The 20,532-nt window shown below is 37.6% G+C and overlaps 1 protein-coding gene across 2 annotated transcripts in view; it reads right to left on the reverse strand.

The window, feature by feature from the left end:
• TFDP2 (transcription factor Dp-2 (E2F dimerization partner 2)) overlaps window positions 1-9,465 on the reverse strand; it is a 44,280-nt gene extending 34,815 nt beyond the window's left edge. For both annotated transcript variants that reach the window (XM_009890030.1, XM_009890023.1), the window contains exons 1-2: window positions 9,451-9,465; window positions 4,480-4,546 (exon numbers count right to left, since the gene is read on the reverse strand). In XM_009890030.1, the coding sequence (XP_009888332.1) occupies window positions 4,480-4,546; window positions 9,451-9,465 (82 nt within the window). The remainder of the gene's footprint in view (window positions 1-4,479; window positions 4,547-9,450) is intronic.
• Window positions 9,466-20,532: the final 11,067 nt, after the last annotated feature.

A 20,532-nucleotide genomic window follows, 5' to 3' on the forward strand; every position in this document is an offset into this window, starting at 1 on the left:
CTCTCCTTCCCGCGCGTGCAGCTCTACACGCTGTCATTCGCGCGGATATTCCTAAATTTAAAGCGAGAACTGTAATTCGGGCAGTCCCACACGCGGTGCGGCCGAGGCACAGCTGCACAGCTCAAGCACAGGCCTTTGACGTCTGCAGTTCTTTCCGATCTGGAGTTGCCTGCATATCTTGTTTCCTTCAGAGGAAACTTCAGGACGCGCTGTCCCCTCACCCCTGCAGACGGGAACAGCTAACCCTCCTCAGGTGTGCTGGGTTAGTGATCTCACCTGGCAGCACCGCACCTCACCGAACACACAGCTCGGAAACGGCGGCTGCTTTGGCTACTGATACGGTTTTGCAAGTCATACCTGACTGCAGACTTTGGTTTTATTACAGGGCTTCATACCCGGGCAACTCCAATGCTCAGCAGATCCGGTAGCCTTGGGACTACTCAAACTGGGGCGGAGCCACGGGCATCCACGGGGACACACGGGGGGCAGCCCAGGTGGCTTTATGGGACAAGCGACCATAGACAAGTGGCAATACTGGCGTGCCCTCTGCTATAATACATATGAACAGGATTACAAAACTGGAAGTGTTTAACTGTTTCCCAAAGAGATTAAATTTTAAATTCTCCTGGTTACACATGCAACTTTTCAACATGAACTCTACTGTATGTCTGACTTAATTCACACACAGCTTGAAACAATCACCCCAAGCCCGTAACTGAACTCTCACTATACAACTCATTCACAAACCTAATTGTACCTGTTTGAGAACTAACTTGAACTATTACACTTAATTATTTTAACAGAATGGGCCAACTCCAAAAAGACATCTTGCCACTTAAAATCAAGATTTTGCCTAAATAATGGACTACCGTAGTTGCTGTCAATTAACTTTATTAGGCACCGAAGTTCTGCCTACACCCCAAAGTTTGTTGGTATTATTAGCATGGAGTAGCATGGAGCATACCAGGAGTTTCTCCCAATGGGCACAATCCATGATAAAACACTACAAGAATACCGAACACATATGCACAGGTCTAACCCCAAGACTAAGAACAGCAACAATCACCTCTGTTCTCCAAAACCTGAGAGGAAGCATCCCTTTTGCATTCAGTAACCCAAGAGTATTCACTCACTAAAGAATGAGAACCAGGGCCAATTTTTTCTGTCTGGGAGAATTATAATGCAGGTCTCCTACAGGAATAATTTTAGTCACTAAGTCTGCCAGGCACTTTCAGATAAGGACATGGAGCATAGTCAGCCCAGCTTGCCATAGCTGAACAATTTTGACTGTAACAGTAAGAACCTACTACGTCAAAGATCGAGTTAAACATGAGTGAAAATGACTTTCAGAAAGGAGATATCTAGACTGTGCTGTGTGGACTACTTAAAATACTTTACCCAATGACCGTCCTTGCCACAAGTGGTCCCTGGCATTAGACGAGTACCCGGGCCATTAGTCAAGAGCTACCCACATGTGGCATTCCCTCTCAGATCCAATGACTTTTCATTTCAAGCACAGGAAATAAACTCCAAATGGAGATCCTTTAGCCAAAAGAGCCTGTTGCCTGTGAGTTACAGGCAAAAAACATAGGAAAGTAAATTGTCTGTTGAACGGGAATTGTTCACTAAACAAAGTGAACAACATTCTGAGTTAATGCTCTGCTGAGCACTGTAACATTTCTTCTAAGCACACCTAGAAAGAAAAATCTAGTTCCCTTCACAATTAGGCAGTAAATCTTTCTATGAGGACTACAAATTTGGATGTATGGGCTTTGATTCTGCAATCATCACATTTAAAAAATCAAATTCCTTAGTAAATCTGTACTGCATTTACATACACCAGGTACTAGAAATGCTTCTTTTTCCCAGATGTCATCTATACAAGGAAGAAAAAAAATACTGAAAGTATTCTAAGAAGCTTGAATCAAAAAAGCTACAGCAAGAAGACCACAGTATGCATTAACAAGCACAAGAAACAAGCAAGCAATAAGAAAACTGAACCCCCAAATAAACCACCAACCTGTCAACCTATTTAGGAACAGTAATTCAGATTTAAAAATCAGCAGAAATGACAGAGCAGTACTTTAAGACTTACAGAGTAGCTTGCAATACCTAAGCAGTCTGTGAGCAGTAACTTCTCCTGTAGCAACATAAACCTGGAAAACATTGTGAGGTCGTGCATGGACACTACAGGTCATGGTGGGAAAGATAAATGGAGCCTGATCAAACACACACAGGAACAGCAGCAACAGAGTAACTGCTTCAAATGGTTCTGGGGAAAAACTCAGGGACAAAGAGATTTTGAAAGTTAAGGCTCTGACCAGAAAAAAAGCAGAGAAAGTAATTTTAGACCACAAAGGTCAAGTGAGCTATTTTGATTATGCATTTTTAGTGTGAAAAGCCAGAAAACTTCCCCTACATAACTCTATCTAGTGGTGCTACTTCTACAGAATTAGACTGAAGCTATATGAGTACTGAAAGAGCAATAGCTGATTTGGTTAAGTGTTTCAAGACATTGTCCTCAAGTTTGAAACAGCATCCTCAAAGATCCAGGCTGCAGTCCGCTGTTACTAGGCAAAGTGGCAGAGCAGTGGGTTTACCTAGAACAGTCCAGCATTTTTCAAAATTAAACCCAGTGAAACGAAGATTACATAATAGCTCTCCTAGTATAATAAAAGATACGAGTTCATCCAAAAAAAGGAAGACAAATACAATTCGCAAGGAATTTTCTATGTGCCCGTGGCTCAGCACTGGAATCTGAATAGTGTTCCTTTAATGCGATATTGGAACTCATGTATGTTTGTGCTAGAGGCAAACAACAAGTAAGCACACACCACAAATAACTGTCTTTTTTGAAAGATAAACAAATAAATGCAAATTTTCTAAACATGAATTTCTAGCACTTGGAATCTGATGCTTTCAAGAAGATCCTTATTTGAGCAAATGGCCTCTCTCTTTCACTCTTGAACGTATAAATCCATCATGCTTCAGTCTAAGAATACTGTGAAGGCACATTACGAACAGATAGGTAGCAATAAATTGCCTTTATTTTTACTACAGCAAATGAGTTAACTTAAATAATGGATAAACCAATAAAAACTGTATTCATGGGGAAGTTCACAAAGTCGTGTTAAGCGACAGTGGACCTGAATGCCTGTTTGGTGTTTCTTCACCCCTCAACGTCCAGAGTTCAACAGAGAACATGCCAGAAAAAATAAAGGATACTTCAGACTAAAAGTAAGAGACAGCTCAGATACTGGCATGCAAGTTTTCCCAGCCTTTATGGAAGATTTGATTCTCCAACCCAGTGTGAACAGGAAGTTATATCTCAACAGAGATGTCTGAGATTTTTAATTATACCTCAAGGTTAAAAAGAAAAAAATCATTAGAGCATAACATTTTAGAAAATACAGAAAAATGGAGGTAAATAATACATCTATCATCCCAGAAGCAAAAACTAACAAAGACAGTAATGTCCTATACTTCTTTATAATGTTTTTCAAGTCAGTTATTCTCTGAATAAATCAATTGCTTGTCTCACAGAAACTATTTGAAAATGTTGTGCTTATTTTAATCTTTTCCCCTAGTATTATGACACAATCCCAAAATAATGAAACACAAAGGGCAATTATCTCACCTGAGCACAATAAATTAATTCTCAAAGACCTAAAATGAATCTGTAATGTTCTGCATAGTTCAGAAAACTAGGAAGATACTGTAGCTCTAGACATTGTCTGTTTAGACTCTCTCATTTTTTCAGAGTCTGATGTGTCTAAACTGTCTTGATGAGCCAAAAATCCTTCCTCCATCTAGCAGATGCATTTATTTGTTGCAGTGGATAACAGCAACCCAGTATTTCCTCAGAAAGGTTGATTGAAGTGTTTACTGAATTGTAAATCCTCAAGTTTTCTAATACTGATAAGGGGTTGCAATTTTATTTTATTGGAATCATGTAGCTGTTCTGACTGACAACACACTGGTTTAGAGTCAAAAGTGATTAATCTAGAAATACTAAGATGAAACAGGATAGGACAAAATATAATTATTATTGTAAATTGTCTAGAACGCTTATAAAAGTACCACAAGATATCACTGACCATGAAGTCACGCTTAACCTTCTCTCCCATTTGGACGACGACAGTCTATGAACTTTAAGGGTGGAGTGGAAATCAGGAAGTTCAGCACATTATTCACCATCAAAGAAAGGAAAAAAGAGCTTATTTTATCCTCTAATTATTTTTACTACACTCTCTTTTCCCCTCTGAAAACCTGAAGATCAGCAACACTTGCACGTCAGTTACAAAACGTCTATCAATGTGGATGTATGAAATAAATTTTGAACATTTAAATTCTGAGTCTCCCAAAACTGAACCGACCATATGCAGTGAAATCAGCAATAAAACTAATTTAGTAAACATAAGAGAGAAATAAGTCTTAATGTATGCTTCTTTTCTATGTATACACATAGAATTCTCTTACCTTTTGTTGGACTCTGGTTCTGATCTATAAATCCTTTCAAGTCTCCATTTGTGGAAGTCACACCAACCTGAACAAAACATTTTGGAAGTCTTAAAATACGATAAACCTTTCTATGTTTTCTAGTATACAACTAACAGTATTATGAAAGTAATCTGCTCTGCATTTTTGAAACATCATAATCCTATGGATAGTACAGTCTAACAAGAGCATGAAATTCAAAGCAAAGCATCCAATACATTTACCATGTATATATATGAAGGCAAACTCTAATTTTAACTAAGTTCTTACCTAAAAAAACCCCATAAATATTTTGGTACTGCACTATACATGACCCAAGCAGCACATTCTGGCTATTATGGTGTAAGTCACTGTCCCCTCCAAGTCAAACAGAGCAGCTGCCACCAATAACACAGCAGAAATCTGCCTGATGTCCAGCATTGTCAGCACTAAGCGACACGGTCTACAGGTCTGAGGGGATGTGACTCTTGATGCATTTTAAATACATTCCCTAGTTTTCAGAGATAAACTGATTTCCCCTGAGGGTAAATTACCAAAGACATGGAGAACTTAAATTATAAACAGAATGGTGCATCTCAAATTTTGGCATGTACAGAAATCATAGAAAAGTGGAGCTTGTATAGAAATACGCAAAATCACTGTTCCTGGATGAGGGAGAGCAGAGGTGGAAAGTCCCTCAGATCCCAGCTAACAAGGGATAGGCCCAGCAAGAGCAAGCAATGATAAGAAATTCTGCAGTTTCAGAGCATTATGTTGCACCACCTTAGTAACTCCTGTTCAACAAAGCATTTTGGTTTGCTTTGAAGACAGAAGCTGGGATAAGCATTGTGGGATTGAGCTCCGTTGGAGCAGTAGGCAATTAAACTAAATACTACAAGATCTCTTTTTAAAATATTACAAAATTTGAGTACTTCTGTAAATAATTTGGACAAAGGGTTCAGGTTAACAAAAAACAATCATTCAATCAAGGATCAACTATTTGCTTTATTTTACAGATGTATGAAGTAATAATGGAACATATGCTAGGTCCGCTTGTAGGGTTTTAATCACATCAAATTAGAGAATCATTTGACTGCAGGCAAATTAAATGGTAGTAACATAACACTAAAATAGACTACACAAGAACAAAAATACCTATTACAAGCATTAAATCGCTTGGTTCTGCTAGAGAACTTATATTCAGCAAGTACTTTTTGAAGGGGAAAATCTGCACACAGCATTGTGGCAGACTCTTTTGAAGCTACTTCTATTAAGATTTTTTTCACCATCAGGAGCAACACACTGTTAACAATTAACTGTTGCTGCACTACCCTGATCATACAATATTACCTAAATGAGCTAAGTTACGTGCTTCTGTAAACAGGCCCATAGAGATGCTCAATATAGTTCATCAATTTATCTCAAAGGTTGCCTGTGTCAGACTTGCTCTTCCCTGTCACACCCAACTAGATGGTCATATGCTTTTTCCAACGGGCAATCGAGTACTTTGGTTGTTGCAGAGTACAGTATCACCAGAAGCTGCTTTTGAAAAAGAGCAAGCCTGTCTCATTTTTTCCTCTCCGTTTTCCCTTTTCCCCCCGCAGGTGGCAGCGGTGCAGAGGCAATGCAACAGGGCTGGTGAGGACCGAACAGGAACGCCTGGATTTGAGCAGGGGAAAGAGGAGGAAGACGAAACCAAACGCAAAAGGTCTCCTATCCCGTTTTGGTAGCAGGTCCATACAGGAAGGAGCAGCATTCTAGTATTCTTGCCCCCGGGTGCTTGGGCAGCAAGGCAAGCTCACGTTAGGGTTCCTTACACTGAAAATCTACTCTTGAGGAGATCTTTAAAATAGAGGTTGGAAAGGTCAGTAAATTGCATAGCATATAGCATTGAAAGGGCATTACGACTGCAAAGCCAAGATGAAGTGCCAGCACTCTTGGATCATACTACTGCTGCCTTTGCACAATAAATAACAGTATCAGCTTCTCCCTAGGACCCCTGCCTCTGCAAGAAATAGAAGAACACAAATAGGAGAAAATTTTGATTCAGAGAACAAACAGGGGAGCCACAGGGATAAATATCAAGTGTTAGACATAAGGGCCTTAACTCGTTGCAAGAGAAAGGATAAGAATTACGATTCCCATGAACATTTTCAAAGACAGCACTGCAATTTGTTCACAATTGAACCTTCGGCTCTAGATTTACAACCGTACATTTCCCTATTGATTCGTACCGGTGCTTCAGTTAAACACTGAAGATGATATACATATGTACTGTCAGCTCAAGATGACTCTCCAGCCGTTATGAAAATTCAAACGTTTACATTTAATTCTCTGAAAGATTTAGATTATTTAACTGGTACAATATTTAAGGAAATGTAACAAAGTACTTGAGTCCTTTTTTTTTTTGTATCCTGTACTTCTGTGATCCAAATTATATGAAATTACAGCAGAATTTTAGTTTACATAGAAATATGTATCTTCATGATGATGCTCCTAGTAACATATTTATAAAGAGCATCCAATGAACAGGAGCACTTCTCTCAATTTATAATCTTTGTATCTAAATTTAGAAAAGCCTGAAAACAAACTTGAATTTCATGAGAACTTAAATGAGAATTGTGGCAGATCTAAAGGAATTTCTCTTACAGGAGAATTATCACAACTAAGTCCTCACAAGAAGCAAAGTGTGATGCAATACTACAATACTGCAGCCAAACGAGAACTTTATGGGTATTCCGTTTCCATGTCAGAGAGGTCCCAGGCCATATTGCTATCTGGAGACTGTACCACCTACTGCTTTTGGGAATCTTGTTGTTTAACCACTCCTAAGCTGAAACCAGCAAACAATCCAACACTGACATAAGTATCATTTATTACTTCTTGTACAGGTCGTGTGATATTTCTGCTTTAGAATACTGCCCCAGAGTGTCTGGATTACTGGGTATGGCAGGAGCTGGACTCCTGCTTCTGTCCATCTGCAGCAAGAAGAATCCAGCCACGAGGTAAGATGAAGCAAGCACTTGGCAGACCTTAGCGTTCTATTAAATATTTTCATCAATTTTTCTTCCCTCTCCTAGTAGGTGAGTAAGAAGTTTCTAAATGAGGCGAGGGGAAAGAAAAAAAGGATCACAACCAGAGTCTTGGAAGGGGCAAACTGTCACAAGCTGTTCTTGTAGATTATCAGCCTTCCCCACTGCTTGACATACTGTTCAGGTAGCAAGTCTCTGCCTGTAATCCTTCCCTTTCCTTACAGAAGTTAACTTTCCCATTAACCTGAAAAGATTTTCTTCTCTCTGCCCTAGAATTAGTCCAGATTACATCATGTAGGAGTTGTAAATGGGTAGGGAATCCACTAGCTGGCTGTTTTCTTTTTAAAAATAAACCCATAAACATTAGCTAAATAACTAGGTTGGCATAGTTTAATCTGCAAAATTTCAAACTAATAAAATATTTATTCTATAAAATAACTATAGTCTTGTGTTAAAGTGAACAACAAAAACACATTTCTATACTCAGCACAAGAGTAGGTTACCCAGACTGAATGTCATGTCTGTCTTTGGAGGTTTTCAAAACCCAAAGCCCTGAGTGGTCCTGAACAAAGCACCAAGAAACTGGGTTCTGAATTCAAGTGTCAAAGAGCTTTATGCAAAGCACCAGAGTAGATGGCTCCTGAGATCCCTTACAACCTACGTCACTCCATAAGTCTATCACACAACACTCCATGGATTTTATTGGCATTGGTATTTATCCTTTGACTGCATTGAACAAAAGGTCAAAACCACATACGATTTGGATTTGTGCAGCTGTTCCACACACATCAGTAGAATTACCTATTTATACTACGGTTGAATATGGCCTATGAAATAAGTAACTCAAAGGGCTTTGCATATACACATCAATTTATTTTCTGGCTTAGTAAGCTTGAATCAAACGGTCAGACGTAAGACATCTGAAAGCCTTACCTGAAACTACACATCAAATGAAATTATTAATAAAGCCAACAGAAAAGAAATTTCCAAGACTTGAGAATTAATTAATTTAATCAAACTATGCCCTTGGCATCAATCTAACCAAATATGCACAAAAGCTTTTGCAGTTACTGAAGAGAGATTCATCCTAGGGCTACCTGCACTTTTATTGTGGGGTACTTCTTTAGTCATGTTAGTTCCTTAACCTGTTCAGATTTAATTAGACTGAGGGATGCCCTATCAAAGGCAGTCAACTTTCAGCCCAGGGCCCAGTCATACTCAACTCACTGACCACCAAGGTTAATCAGAACTGTTCTCTATACAAATCGCCTACCTCGGGAAGCACAGCTAATTTGGCAGAAAATCAAGGTCAGGATGTTAGACATTTCATAAGTTTCCTCAGAACTCAGGATAGGGGAGTCAAATATAGAGCCTCTAGACACCACACTACAGGCTTGTTAATGGGGCAGACAAAGAAACAGAAAGGCCCTCAGTCTTCTAGAAACTAAGAGTGTACCGACATTAGTAAAGAATTATGCCATCTTTCTGTTCTTTCTTGAGTTTTGAGACTCGGATTCAGTAGAATAATTTTACTCTGGTGCTAAGGTGAGATGCTTCAACAAAATGAGAAGCACTCTGATAAGTCTGAAACAATGTTAGAGGAATCATAACATATCTCAAGTTGGAAGGGACCCGTAAGGATCAATAAGGAAACAGTATAAAGCGTTGCCCCAGTTATCCACCTGACCTATAGCTGAGTAAACTCCACATCCTTAAACAGCTTCCAACCAGTTTAAATGTATCAATATACTGCAGAAGATGATGGGGTACACATTTGTGGTATACAAAAATCCATGAAGATTTTTGAATTTGAAGGCCTTTGTGTTTGATTTCTTGTATGGACAAATACAAGACATAAAACACAAAGACCTTCAAATTCTGAAAGCCAGAAGTGACTGGCAACATGCCAATATAAAAATACATGTTGTAGAATTATACTTACATTTTTTGCCGTCATGTCAGACAATATTGCTTTATATTCCGTAAAACCATAAGATACCCCTTTTCATCTTCACAGAATCTTTAAAATGAACATCCTGTAAGAAAGTTAATAAAATCTCTTAGTTAAAATATATTTTCAGTTACCTCTCTAGCTGAAACCTTGCATCTCCAGAGGAAAGATTTTATTTTTTTTTTACCTTTTGATAAAAATCAATCAATCACCACAATAGTAGGTCCTGAAAGGATACTAGAAACGTACATTGCTTGGAATAGGCAGAGATGCAATTTATATATAAAGGCCCAACTTACATAGAGGCCTAACTATATTAACATGCTAGCAAAGCATGTCATGCCATTACTAAAGTCTTGTAATTAAAACCATGCAATCATTTGCATCTAATGCAGCTTGACTTTAAAAACTGGAAGTGAATTAATTCGCTCCATCATATCTTTAGCCTCCAACAACAGAGAAAGCTTCTAATTCCATCACTGCAGACATCCAAAGATCTTGATAAAAAGTAGGAAATACTATGAAATGTATACACACAGCAAACATTAAGTACTTCCAGGAAACATCCAAGAAAAAACATTCCAGTTCAAACTCATCTTTTTAATATTTTCTGGCTCTTTTATTAACCCTATGTAATTAGAATTATAATATTAGAATCCCAGGAAAAGACAAACATTTCGGTATACTGAAAAATACTTAGTGACTTTTTTAAATCAAAGCTTCCAGAAGTCTTATAGAAAACAGACGAAAACAAGTTACAAACCAATGCTGGCACCCCAAGTAATTCTAAAGACAGAATTAACTTGACAAAGCTTTTAAGTACTTTGAAAGCACTTTATAAGTACTACTTGCTGTTAAAAAATGGACTACAAAAGACATCTGAATTGCACTTGGATGTATAAGAGAGGGAGAATGGTTCACACTTTCAAGTGCGGAATCAATTCAGCAAAATCTTTTGGAAGATGCCTAAACCAGTTACCAAATATGAGTCACGACCATTTGCAGCAGAGCTCACCAGCTACACAAGATGGGTGCAATTCAAGCTATTTCCTCTGTATTTTAACCTATACAAAGTTTGAGAACAGCCAGTGCCTTCAACTCCCTTCTAGAAAAGCGCCAAAAATTGTTTCAGTAGTGTGCATAACTAATGGAGAACTCTACCATCACTGCATTATTGGTTTTGGATAATCCAGAAGAATTTTAAATTCCAGGGTGTTTCTATAGATTTCTTGGCTTATTCTGGCATCATATTGATTAAACTGTTATTAGAGTTAGTGGGAAAACATTTTATTCAACTTAGAACTCCGTTTCCTGTTGAATGAGTTGTATTTATCTTCCTTAGTGCCTCAATTTATTATAGCCATAATTAAGCAGCTACTCCAGCACGTGAACACCACACAATTCTGTCTACTAAGACATTCTCCCATGAAAACTTGAAAGTTTTAGTTTCACAGCAAAACATCCAAGAAAATATGAAGCATTTTTCTCTGCCTTCAGAGAGGACACTACGGAGAAAAATCTATTCACACCCTGGGGAAAAAGGCTACTGGATCTCTGTAGCAATCCTAAAACTCAAAGAAGAGCCACAGAAAAACCACGAAGCCACAGTGGTCATAGCAAAGAGCAAATACTGAATCCTTGCATTGCGTCTGAAAACTATGATCTATGTGCCTTTTCTTTTTCCACCTTCCTCTTCCCTCTACACAAACTCTCCAAATACATCATCTGGAGCTCTGGCCAAAATTCATGATGCAGTTTGACCTCCATCTCTTGCTTTAAGAGGTTTTACAAGTAATTTACTCAAATTTAACATAGTTAAGAACACATTTGCTAAGCAGCTTTAACCCGTATACAGATAAGCAAACTAGTTTCATCTTCGGCAAGTTATTTGCTGTCAAACTTAGTGATCCAGAAGTTATTGTCCATAAACTATTACAGTCCTTTGCCACAATGGTCTTCAGCCAGTACGAACAGTTGGTATTCTTCCAGCTTTATGAACACATTTTGTCAAGCTCAAGAAGCCAGACTTTGTGACCCCACCATCTGCCATGACCTCTTGTCAAGTTCAGACAAAAGAACCTACACAGATGGCCTCAAAATGGAGATTCTCTTCGTTCCCAATTGCTGTTTGACAGCTTGCACCACACAGACAGAGAAACATAAAACTCAACCTTTTTGTTCTTTAGCTGGTTTCTACTGAAACGAAGCTGCATAAAGACAGGTTTAGAGCCCAAAGCACATGAGACACAAAGATTGCTTTATTTGAATTAAGGTTGTCCCTTCGTAATCTAAGCCTTGGTTTATAATCCACTCCCATAATTTCGCCTTTTGGTCAAATATTGTACAGTACAGTGAGCCAGCCAAACTGTCTGACTTTGTAAACTTTGAGCTGTAGTTTCTTCTAGAACACATGTTTCCTAATCACTTATGCCAATGACATTAAAAAGCCAGTTTGGGCATTAAATTTACAAAAGCCCAGATAATCAAGCTCTAGTTACAACAAAACAGTACAAGAGTGTTTATCTGTACCTATTCTCCTTACAAGTTAAAAGCCGGATCTATTCTGAAATTTCAGTGATACTGAAGCTGGATCCCAGTACAAGAAACAATGCAAACCAGAAAACAGTTATCTGCAGAAAAGTACTATATTCCTTCATAGGTTTATTCTCTATGGTCCAAAGTCTTATTTTTAAATTATCCCTTTAAGATACACAGACTGGCTAAATCCTAATAGTAGAAAAGAATAAAGCCCCTTACCGTAACAGTCTATTTTCTGCCCCTGTAAATTAAGCTTTACCGAACTTATCCTGGTTTTCTTTGGCTTTCTCAAATTCTTATCAGTACTTCACATATCACACCCTCATGTAGACGAGCACCACAGAAAAATTCTCCCCAGTCCCAGATGCCACTTCCACTTCACGACAGGAAGTGTTTTTTATATAAGTATTACATCAGTATTAAACACCTACAAATTAAGACAACTATTGGACAGTTACCTAATTTATTATGATGAAAAGTCTTCAAGGAACACAGAAAAACTGTAGAGTTATTTTAGTATACTAAAATGATTTTTATCATCACCAAGGAGGGTTTTTTTCATTTACTTGATCAAGAGTATTGCAAAGTGAAAATTATTCCAAGTAACTGGGCCAGCTAAGAGGAAAGAAAATGTCATCAGTTTCAAGAAAAAGAAACCTGTATAAAGCCAGCCTTTCCACTAGAAATTAGCTTATATTCTTCACATCCCTCTCCATCGTACTAACTTTCAACCTACAGTACTACAAGGCTGATTTCAGAAGACAGCAGTAACAAAAAGATTCCTTATTAATCAGTACAAGCTCAGTTTTAAACCACTAATTTATGCACAGCATCTACATGGATTAGACCACCTGTTACACATATGTTGCTTCATTGCGTGTCAGTTTTCAGACCAGTAAAATTGCAAAATTACAAAGTACTTATCAGAAATCCACCAGCTCCCAGGAAGTGCTTCTCCATCTTGTTCTTAAAAAACATTTCAATATCCAACTCCCTTTTGAAGTAACTGAGATAAAAAAGGACCAATTTTAGTGAAAATATCTGTACGTACTAGTCAGATTAATTTCTTGGTACCCCAAGAAACTGTTATCAAATTTCTGAAATTTAAATTACAGATTTTGCATCTCTATAAGAAGATTCCATTGATTTGTCAACTTTTTTCCCTGAATCCTCTTCAGATGACTTAGTCCCAGTTTTATCCTTTATTATATACAAGAAATAAACTTGGCCTATACACTGCAAAAGACACCCATGTCCATATAACATCCAGCTTGTTACTTAACAAAGAACTTCAAAAAGCCAACCGAGGAGTGTATTCAACAAGTTGCATACAGAGAGTGGCAAATAAGTCAACATCTTCAGTTATCACACTAATTTGTATTTTGAATATAATATTAGAAAGTAGCTCTTAGGAAACATTTGAAAGCAACTCCCACCATGATGTGTGTGATGAAGGTCTTGCAGGTAGGTACTACAACTTATTTTTCCAGCTTTTACTGCGAGCAACTGTATGCCTTCAAAAAAGCCTTACTAGATAACCGACAAGGTGATTAGAGAGACTGAACAAAGGAAATCGAAATGACTTTGACTGCTAAATGATATGAGGACCTTTTAACAAATTAAATAACATTTCTCAAGAAGAGTAGTGAGTTTAAAAGCTTCATCGTTTAATTGTTTTTATATTACTTAAAACACTACAACCTATGAACCCAAAGTACAGACGTTTTCACTACTACCAAAATGAGCATGACTGCTTCAAATGGAAGATATAACTACCTGAACCTAATTTGAAAGTGAAGATACTGTAGTTTGTGGGAACCAGCTGACACAAAAGAAATTGGAAGGAACAAAACCAAGTAAGTACCTACAATTCATCAGGTTCTCCTAAGTTACTGTGATTGAGCAAAACGCCAATATATCATCAGAACAAATTAACCAATATCTCCCGGCAACAACAGTAATTGTGATTCAAGCTTACACAGTACAAAGAAACTGGAAAAACAGACAAGGCCTACATGCAACTTCAATTACGATAAACTGTAGCACTTAAGCTATATAACGAACAACTAACATTTAGTATGGTTTGTTAAAAGCATGTCACAAGAAACATCCCTTTATAAACCTCATGCAGCATACATTGAGGCAACAAATGAATCAGATCCTTTCCAACACTGTCGGACTTGATCCCAAACGCAACATCCCCATTACTCCCACTACGCGCTATATTTACTCTCACTGTTGTACACATTATAACATGACTAGCAAAAGCACTGCTGATGGAGGCTACTGAATATCTTGAATCCCAGAGATGAAAACAGTTCTGAGCAGATGAACAAGTGACAACAACACACAACACAAAATCCAAAGCTGTAATCAAAGTCTCCCCTAGATGAAAGTGCCCAAAGTCTCCATGCCCTTAACTGTGCTGCTGAGCCTCAAGTTCTGCTGCTTGTCCAGTCCTGGCACTGCTGAGACCCAAATCCCATCAACCTGGAACTAGATATTTCTTCCCTCAAGGGACTCAGTTTCTTAGGCATGCCCAATGTCATGCAAGTACTAGTGGTAAACTAAGAACAGGACTAAGAACAGGTCTAAGAACAGGAGCAGCACTCATGGCTTATTTCAACATTAATGAGATGAAGCATGTCCCTTACTGCTCAAACAAGGAGGACATTACATTAAACATGGAATAATTCCCAAGTACTTGAACCTTTGAAGGCTCTTTTAATTCCCCAAACCAGCTTACTGTCATTCAAGATAAAGTACGTAGGGCTTGACATCAGAACAGTGGATAACACTCATGTAGCACTTAAAGTAAGATAATCTAAAATTTCCTTTTGAATTTTAGAGGCAACTTACTTTATCAGCACAGATACGCACAGATACATTTGGAATTAACAGAAACTTAGCTGCAGTTCTTTTAAGTAGACAATCTATTCTCTAAGCTCATCTTTTGTTCTCTAACTAGGTTTCTAGCCCAGGGTTTTTTCCCCAGCTGACTACTATGCAGGGCACAACATTTGGGAGTCTGCTCCTTCAGTGGGAAGAGACAGGTGCAGCTTCCTCTCAGAGTAAAGGGCACACTCTATTTTCACAAACATATTTTTGCCTTAAGAAATTTCATTTTAGCAACAGATTGACATTTGAGAAAAAAATCAGTGATCTATATGACTGACTGTAAAATATCTTGTAAGACAGACTTTGTGCATTGCCAATAATACACCAGCTCTTCTTTCAATTACACTCAGCTGAAAAGAGCATCTTTTTGACTATGAAACTTCAAACAAGCTTCTTGCTACTCATACTGTATGATACATCAGAGAATGCTCTAGATATTAATCTGGTCTTGTAATGAGTTTTAATGTTAAGATTTTAAAATTTCCATGGTTACCAGTACATTGACAAATACATGGAACACTTTAACTATCCTGTTGAGATACACTTTTGTCTACACCCCGCAGCTGGAAGGACCTTAACGTCCAATGAACTGTAGATGATTTTACATTTGGATTTGATTAAAGATAACCAAGTTATATAGGGATAGAGAACTTGATGATGGAGAGAGACTTAGTAATAACCATGTCCTACGTTTTCCTTATAATTTGCTAGAAGCTTTATTCTAGTTTAAAGCCATTATTAACTCTGTTCTTGCATGGATTGAAGATCATGCCAGTATTCACTGAAGGGTAAAGGTTACAAAAACATTTCATACTTCTTTAGTTATAATTCAGTACAAAGGCAAAAGGGGATTTTTCTCGTGATGCACAAGCTCTCCAATACCGACCACAGCACACAAAATTACTTAAAGGGTGCAGTTCCGTGAAACAAGTTGCACTGATGTAAGATCCTACCACTGCTAAAAGGGATCTTCCACTTTTCCCTCCGTCTTTCACTTTGCATTTCTTCCCCACGCTACATTCTCTCAACAACTCCCATTTCCACCTGGCCACCTCAGTGAGCCAATTTAGTTCTAATACTGTCAGAATAGCAACAATGGGGCTGAAAGGTGGGAAGAAGAAAGTTTTCCACATGCTGCAACCCACTGACAGCTCAGATGACCATCTAGGCCTGTGCGCAGGACAGGACTAACCCTTCAGATTTAGCTAGCTTTTTGATCAGTTCAGTCTGGTTTGCAGAACCACATCATGACTCTGTTTCTAAAAAAAAAAAAAAGCTTATGTGATCTCCTGAAGGTTTACTTATGGGTTGAAATGTGGCAAAAAGTTGGATATGGTTTGTTTGTATGAAGACTACTCCATGCTTTTGAAGAGTTCACTGGAGTGCATGCATGCTTCAAAAATACATTAGGAAGAAGTGGGATGCTTTGTCTTCAGATCATAGCTTTTCCAGCTTCTTACACAGCAAGAAGCAGGATGAGTGATTTGCTTTTGATAGACAGCAGAAGCCTGTTGTTACACAGAATCAATACACAGCTTGAAATTTTATCAGTTGTATGTATGAAGTTATTGATTTTAAGAAATTGTTTATATGTATTTGCAACTGTAAGTTGAATTTTAAATAAACTGAACCTTACAACAATTACAAGTTTCTCAAGTCTTAAGGTCAAGTTTATAACGAAGGGAAAAGTTACCTAACTCCTTCCTTACAATAAATGGAGTGCCTATGCGCACAAAGGTTTTTGATTTCACTCTGGGGACATAAGCTCACTTTCACTTGCAGTTCCTAATCTCATTCATAATTATTGGTCATGTTACCACCATAATTTCTATTACAGGTCAATTACAGTTATTCTGGTAATTACAACTATTGCTAATATGGGAAAGGTTTAATACTTGGATGACCGTTACGATTTACAAGTGACTTTTAATATGTTAATACATTGTCATTCAGAAGCCTTAATGAGCAAATACTGATACATTTGCTTTAAGACTTTAATTCCCACAAATATCATTACAATAGCTGCTACCAAGTTGAAGAATTCATCTATACAACTTCGCTACAAGTTCATAGACTTAAAGACAGCATGTACCTGTAGCAACCTGCCAATTTCATTCTGAACATATGACCTTATTTTTCTTGGTTTTTTTCCCACTTACATCTTGGGCTGAAATTCTCAGTAACAAAACAGTGAATGAAAATGGTCACTAATTCACGCAGAACACATCTGCTAATACCTACCATGGGGAAAAGGATTATGAGTTCCTTTCAAAGCAACCTTTTCACGCACCCAACCGAGGTTAGTAAGGGACTCTGTTGAACGGAAGAACTACGGAGATTGTAAGACAGAACTGAATCATTTGCTGTTCCCACCCAAACTGAGACAAACCTGGCAGCAACAGGAACCAGATGAAACAGGAGAAACCCGACTTGCCAAACCGAGGAGCATGCCCTAACCTCCACGGAAAAAAAAAAAAAAAAAGGAATTAAGCTGCAAGACCAGAATTACATTCACCAATGGACTTAGGTCTATAGAAGTAAACATAAATTTCACGTTCGGGACATGGGCACTTAATTCACTGCTAAGAAAGAATAAGCTATCTAGGAATAGGAGAAGCATAATCACAACTACCATCACTGCTTCCTCTTACAACTGTTTGTGTAAAACCTGATGGTCAGGGCGTGTTCTCACTGATTGAAATAATGTAAACCCAGTCAAAAATACCTTTATAAAATGGATTCTTTGTAGAAGCCATGGTAACCAGCAGCATGTTTAGAAGCTCTGTGAAAAACTTGGCTGTTCATGTCTATCAAATATCCCAAGGACTGTAAACCAGGAAGACCACAGTGCCATTACCATTTGGGATAGTGCCTTCAAAGACACCTCTAAGGGAGCCCCCTTGGCAACTCATGCTTAAGTGATTTGGGAAGTTAACAATATCAAGTTGTCTTCTACCTCTCTTTTAAATGTTATCACTAAGTCAGAAAGAATGAAATTGTGCCAACACCTGAATTGCTGCAGTTCACAACCAAGCCTACTAACAAAAACAAACGCTAACCTTTTTCCAGCTTAGTTTCAGTCTCTATTGTGACAGCCAGTACTAAATGTGAGCTAGCTAAAGCATTATTTTATCACCAAGTTAGTGCCGCAAAAATCTGAAAATTTCTACAGGTTTCAGTAAAGACAAATATTCTCAAAAGTTGGTTCAGTAGGCTCCAGATTTTGCAAGCTCTGTTCTGAAAGGCAAAGAGTTTCTTCAACAGCACTAAGTGAATAGCTAGGTCTAGGAGAAGTTATTTCCAAATATCATCCCTTTTCATTTAATTACTATTCTGTATTTCATTAGACATATGATATGATAGTCTAGAAAGTTGTGCTTCTACTAATGCATATATTAGGATATATTAGTATACACATTATTAGTAGATAATGTAATATATAGTAGTCTTGCAAAGTGACCTATCATAGGCATGCAGTTTGATTTGCTTAGACTGATTTTTACGCTATTAATATTGGAAAGTACAAAAGTAAACTTGAACAGTCTGTAAAGACCTTTATAGGAAACTATCACTGCACACAGCAAATCAGAAAAAGTAGCAAAGAAGTTCCTTTAATGAAACTGTAAGTGTAAGGTCACTTACTACTGCCCCACCTTCTTGCAAAAGAGCTGTAGTCTCCAAATCAATAACAGGGGGAAAAAAAGAACTAATTTCATTTTAAAACTGGATGTTACAAAAACCAACCAGGAAGTTGTTATAGATCTGTCAGTCCTCACTGTACCTGCACCTTTTTACAGTATTTCCTAGCATATACCTAGTTTTTCAGATCCTGCAACAGGTATTTATACTATCAGCTTTGACATAGTATGTGTACTACTACCACACCGAGACGTTTGGACTCTTTTTCAGTGAATACCTAAAATTTTATGATAAACTTTGTCTGATTCCAGTGGCTTCTTGCTTTGCACACAAGAACTCCACAAGTTTATTTCCCTGCACCTGACTAGACAGTTTATTTTCTCTATTTTAAGATTCACCATTGATTCATTAGTAGTGGTGTCCTGTGAATGTAATCGGAAAGGTAGATGAGAAATTCTTAATCATTACACCAAAAAAGTATGCAGAAAATGCAAACCATTTAAGAAATGGTCACTTACTAAAGACAACCCTAAGAATAATATTTTAAGGTAGTGCATCAGAAGAAATGCAATTCCAAGAACTGAATTAGGCTAGCTATAACTAAAGAACTCATTCTGATCCACATTAGGACGCAGAAGTTCAGATATTACTATCTAGGCAGTATGGACTGCAGCTTTCCTCCTCTAACGTATCAGGTTGCTATTCTTCTATCACTTTTAGATATCCACTAAACTTTCCTGTAGGTACAGTGAAAAGGTCTTTACACTTAAACCGAATAACATTAGAAATTCTTGAAGGGGATGGAAAGTTGGAATTTTGGTTCGTATTTTTTTCACTAAACCTGTAACAACACCTTTAGCCAAACCCACTGAAAGATCTTCACTGTGAGGATGCTCACAACTGTCCAGAAACTAGATCCAGATGCACAAGAGACCCCTACAGTAGTGTCCAACATATACAAGAGCAGATGAATATAAAGAATTCTCCTGTAGTATTGATGTTCCTTGCAAAACAGCACTGTGCCTTTTGCCCAGCTGAATTGCTTGGCCTATCCCCTTTACACCAGATAGCTGCCAAAATGCTGTATTGAAAACTGTTCCTTATCAGTTTGTAAAGTGAGGTTGTCAGTCAGAACCCTCTGCATCAATAAAGAGCATTCCTGTCAGTGGTAAATGTTTTCTGTAAAGTTAATTACATCAGAATAGTACAAGTCAAATGGTTTCATTTTGTTGTGTTACAACAGTGGTTTCTGTACAAACAGGAATGATTAAAAGAAAGCCCAATAATTTGATAGTGAATTAAGATCACTCTTAAATTCACCCATGAGACAATCTTACTAATATTTAATAATTTTCATTTTTTTCCTTAGTATAGAACTAAATCATTAGACCTATCGCTCTTTCCTCTTCTAGAGGCACTAGACTCACTTCACAAGAAAGTTTTCAAAGGACAAGAATTTGTCTTTTCTTTCCTCTTATGACCACCTCTCCTGACAAGTCTTCTTTTCTATAACGCAGACTTCTCCTTACTCTTTCATGTTTCTTCAAAGTGCTGTAGTTAGCACCCTATGTGCCAATTTGAACAGAAGTTCCTGAAATTTAGTATTTCACTATGTACAAAACATCTCTGAGTACACCTAACATTAGCACAAGTATGGGCTGTGCAATACAGTTCTGCATTTGTTCTATAACAACGGTCATCTGTCATGAGTCTTTGTCCCATGTATACAAATCATACATTTTTTGTGTAAAGCAGGATATAATATAATGAAATGAACTAAAGTTAATTTGGGAAGAACAAAGAAATGTCAAAAAAAATATTAATTTCTCTCTTAATAGCATGAATTTATACTAGCATAGAATTATTTTTTAATCAAAGATTGTATCAAGTTGCAATTAGTTACATCACACACCCTCCAACATTTTGCTGTTTTCTGTCAGCATAGATAAGCTGCATCAGTGACAGTGGTTAAAAAAAAATCTATCAGCTGTCAGAAGT

The sequence above is a fragment of the Charadrius vociferus genome, unplaced genomic scaffold (genome assembly GCF_000708025.1).
Source record: "Charadrius vociferus isolate BGI_N301 unplaced genomic scaffold, ASM70802v2 scaffold650, whole genome shotgun sequence".
Lineage (NCBI taxonomy): Eukaryota > Metazoa > Chordata > Aves > Charadriiformes > Charadriidae > Charadrius > Charadrius vociferus.